Raw genomic sequence first — 4,712 nt, 5'->3', positions numbered from 1 at the left:
CATACAAAACATATACATGCAGATCTTCATATACTGTATACTGTATGTGTATATTTGTATATGTGTGTATAGACATACACAGTACATATCTCATTCTATCTCTCTCTCTCTGAGCAGTCTCTATTGGCTCCCGGCCAAATCAGCTCTGGCCCCTGAGGTCTGCTTCGAGTTCCTACCATAGGCCTTTCATCACGCTGACAGGATTAGCTGGTTAGGCAGGGGGTTGAAGAGAGTTCCTGGGGATATGGCTCAGGGGTCATAGTTCACCACGCTGTGGGTCACACTGTACCAAAGACCAAGGTCAAAGAAGAATGGAGAAATTAGAATGAGCAGAGAGCCCTGTGTAGGGGCTAAGCGTAGTAATGTGAAATCAAAATGTCACAGGGTTCTTAGCACAGTCACTCAAATGTGGAGCATTGTCCTGTTTTTAGGATGTCCAAGTCTGTGCCTGATTAGAAAAGTAGAATGAGGATTGTAGACTGTATACCAGCTACTATTTTTCATGGACAAGATCGGAAGTCCCCCAAAACATAGAATGTTTCTCCCAGTTAGGGACATTGCCTTGTTGCTGACCTTGTGGAGCTCCTGAAAGTGTTTTCTGCCTGCCAGCCAAGCTGCAGTCCAGTATACAATATTAAAGACTAAGCTGAGTTCTGAATGTGTGCACTGTGGAACACTCATTCGAAATTGTGCCACACTAACACTCACCCTGTCTCTTTATTCTTCTTTCTTTCTCTCTCCATCTCTTTTTCCTTGTCTTGTCTCTCTCTGTCCTCAGGATGACTTCCTCTTCAGTGTATCTATTGTCAGTGGGATCTTATGTATTATCCTCGCAGGGCTCAAGTTCATGCTGGGAAGAGTGCTGACCAGTAGAGCACTTATTACTGATGGTAGGCTACGTGCACACACACACCCCCTGCACACAGACACACACAATAGTACAAGACTGTAAGAGCAAAATCACTTTTCAAGATTCTTTCCCAGCCTAATCCTCATTTTACAGCAAGCAACCAACATGTTATTGTGTTTCGACATACAACTGCTCCTTTTGTCTCTGAGGCAGGTTTTAACTCCATGGTGGGAGGCACATGGGCTTCTCCATCCTGGTCAGCGCTGAGGTCTTCCGACACCACCCCCAACATCTGGTACCTAGACGGCACCTTTGGAGTCCTCATAGGACTGATCATCCTGGCCTACGGAGTCAAGTGAGAATCTCTCTCTCACACACACAGAACACGCACAGACAAATGCACATGCACACTAGCATACAAACAAATATACACAGGTCACAGCTATGAAACACATTGACGAACACATCACATGTAGCATTGCAAAAGGGGCAACGGTGGCTGACTTAAATGATCTAACATCAAGCTGCACTGTTCTGTGTTTGTCTTCTCCTCTCAGACTGCTGGTGGACATGGTTCCACGTTTCAGACAGACCAGGAACTACGAACGCTTCGAGTGATTCACACGACAGACGGGGAAGATTGTCACCTGCACTCCTCTCGTCACACTGTCCTCCTGTCTTGCGCACACACACACACACACATAGTACAGGAAACATACACACTCAGATACACAGAGTACAGTACACACTTGAACAGACATGCAGCACACACACACATACAGTACACACTCAAACACACTAACAAACACACAAAGCACAAGCACACTCATGCCTGGAGAGACTTGGAGGGCAAATGTAAGGAACTACGTTTTTCTTGGTCCATCTACTGTAAAAGCCAGCAAGTGAAATCAAGCTTCCTCACCCCCCCCCCCCCCCCCCCCCCCCCCCCCCCCCATCTGCTACTATTTCTCCCCTCTCAACGTCTTCTGTCCATCACAGCCACTGGAGAGATCTCTGGAAGAGAGGGTGGAAGTGGATGTAGAGAAAGATGAGGTTGGATGATGATTGAGTCACTGTTGGGGATTGTTCCACACCCCTGCTGTTTATATAAAAAGCCTTTTGATATGAAGCTCATTTGGTTCCCTCCAAATTACAGAGAAATTTTTGATTTTTCTTCTATGTGTCATGATAGAGAATCCTGTGATGAGATCGTAACAACCCCAGCCTTGCTGGGTCATTCAGTAAAGAGCCTTTCCAAAGAGTTAGTTCTCCTGGGACTGTGCTGGACTCAGCCCCTCTCAGAGGCTACAGGCCAAAGCTTCCAGTGTCAGACATGTGGAATATCAGTTATTTATCAATATGTTTTGTTTATTTGTTTACAAAGATTTATTTACATCTTGTTTGATATGTTTACAGCACAGAGATGAGGTACATGAATATTGCTATCCTGCGATTTTTTCAACTATATTAAGATATACAGTTTTTGGTTAGGCTAATCTGTCTAGTGTACACACAAAGAAATGTCAGTACAACAATGACCTGACTTGCTTTGTTGATTGATTGAGTCATGGCAGATATTTGTCCTGAAAATCTGTTTTATAAATATTTACCTTGGTAGTGTCTGGCTGCTACGCACAAACAGTCTTTAACAAGTCTTCGCAAGCACAACCACCCTGACGTACTGTGCAGCACATACCTTTGACTGCCCTGGTACCTGGAAGCAGAATCAGCCCTTCAAGTCAGACCATTTAGATCTTTCCCTCCAGTACTGTTTGCTTGCATTTACTTTGATGAATATGAAGCAGAAACAGACAATGTAATTGTTTCCAAATGTTGGTGTACATATAGGACATATACATGTGTTTGATAGACAGTAACAGTAGGTACAGTAGAGGCAGTCATACAGTAGGTAGTGTGTACAGTACTGTCTAAATGTGACTGGTTAAAAGCTTGTCAATGTAGAATTAGTTGAGAACTGGTAGCAATGGTCAAAGTTACAGATTCAATATTTCTAGTGTTGTTTGCTCTAAACATAGATTATTAGATTATATTGTAATTTCTATCCTTAAATCTTTACACTGTAAGCAAATCTCTTTTTTGAGTTGACACACTGTAAAATGAGTAACCTTTGAGAGTTTGTTTATCTTAGAGAACCAGGAGTGTGATTTGATCACACTTCACTTTTCTCTACTCACCAACAGCACACAGATTTGTACTGGTCCCTCCTGCCCAAACAAGACAATCATACAAGTGTAAACAGACATCCAATTATAAGCACATCTTTGACATGCAAACTGTCAATCTAGGCAGGGGGTCAGTTGCTATGTAGTAGGTAGGGATATTTATAACTATAGAAAGATTAGCATGCTTTCTATAATATGCCCAAATGTTATTGAACTAATGTGTTTAATCAATTCAAATTGAACTGTGGATGAAAAATGAAATATCACATTTTGTCACTATCATTCTATTGAAATTGGCACACTTCAGTGCAGAGTGCTGTTGCCATGAAACAGGGGTCAGTGTGTGTGAAGACCCTCTCTATGGAGTAAAATCTGTATATTTTCAGCTGAACATACTGTAGCTGTGAAATTCACTGGTGTTAGAAGAAATATGTATATGGTGGATATCTCATGTTTTATTACGCCACTGAATGACTGTGTTTCTCTGGAATGTCACTAGATGGCAGTGTTCCCAAATGTAACTCTTTTCGCTCAGTTTACTTGTAAAACCACATTTCAAAACTTGTTAAGGTATTCTTACTTGATGAATACACTGGCCTACGTATTATACCTCACAGAGGCTTTGGATTGAAGACAGACAGGGACACATGAAAACATATGCGCTGTAAAGTAGGTGGGCATAGACAGACACACCTGATGACCTCACACAGTGCAGTGTCTTTGTGAGTAAACATAGTACAAACTTTTTACTAGTCATTACATGAAATTCTATGATAGCAATGCTAACCTTTTTCAATGCTTAGCTTTGCATGGGCTGGCAGACCCAGACCTAATACAAACTTTACAGCTTCCCAGAGCTTCTCCAAGATGCATTCACACATATACTTTCAAACTATCTCTATCTTCACACACACATTGACACTTAAGATATACAATAAGTCTCTGAACAACTTGAAAGTAGAACTATTTGTGTGATTGTAAATAATAAAATTATATTACAAATGAGGTAAAACTAGGTTAATTTATGTATGACAGTGTGGAAGCTTCTTGTCATTAAAGCAACGTTTATTGAGTAATAAAGATATATCCTGCTTAACTTAATGTTGACTAATTCTTATATGTTTACTGTAAATAAAACACTCAGTTTGCTATGGGGCTCACTAAAGGAACAGTTCTCTTTATTCATGTGCAGGTTTCCACTCCGCTATCTCTCTGTACCAGAACTCCTCCCAGTATACCGTTGCTATTGGTTTATCTCAACATTGTCCTCGATATATGCAAGATATACAAACAAGGTTAATTCCAGCCAATTTTACAGCCCTGTAGCCATGTTGGTTTACTGTGTGTGTGTGAGGGGGGGGGGGGGGTCATTGTGAGAAATATTAATCTATCAAGCATTGCACAATCAGTCGGTGAACAAGTTTAAAAAAGCTTTATTGCTTGCGGCCGGCCCACAAGGAGACAAAAACATCACACTCCATTGTGCTACAAAGTTTGTCTGCTAGCATGTTGCGCTAGCTACCTATTTAAGCAGCCCCGCTCTTTACAGTCATTGGTTAAGACAAAGGCTAGCAATTGTCCCATGGCTCTTCTTCATTGGCTCCCTTGCATAGACCTGGCGCGCGTGTGTGCATGCGTGTTTACGTGTGTGCGTGTTTACGACATCAACCCTGATTGAA

General features: G+C 41.7%; 1 protein-coding gene across 1 annotated transcript in view; it reads left to right on the top strand.

Moving 5' to 3' along the window:
- Positions 1–4,100, top strand: part of LOC136967357 (transmembrane protein 163a-like) — a 23,404-nt gene extending 19,304 nt beyond the window's left edge. The window contains exons 4-6 of the mRNA XM_067261127.1: positions 779–890; positions 1,064–1,205; positions 1,408–4,100. Coding sequence (XP_067117228.1) covers positions 779–890; positions 1,064–1,205; positions 1,408–1,468 — 315 coding nt within the window. The 3' untranslated portion in view covers positions 1,469–4,100. The remainder of the gene's footprint in view (positions 1–778; positions 891–1,063; positions 1,206–1,407) is intronic.
- Positions 4,101–4,712: the final 612 nt, after the last annotated feature.

This window comes from Osmerus mordax, chromosome 2 (genome assembly GCF_038355195.1).
Source record: "Osmerus mordax isolate fOsmMor3 chromosome 2, fOsmMor3.pri, whole genome shotgun sequence".
NCBI lineage: Eukaryota > Metazoa > Chordata > Actinopteri > Osmeriformes > Osmeridae > Osmerus > Osmerus mordax.
Note: the sequence above shows the minus strand (reverse complement) of the source record. Positions and strands in the feature narration are given on the sequence as shown.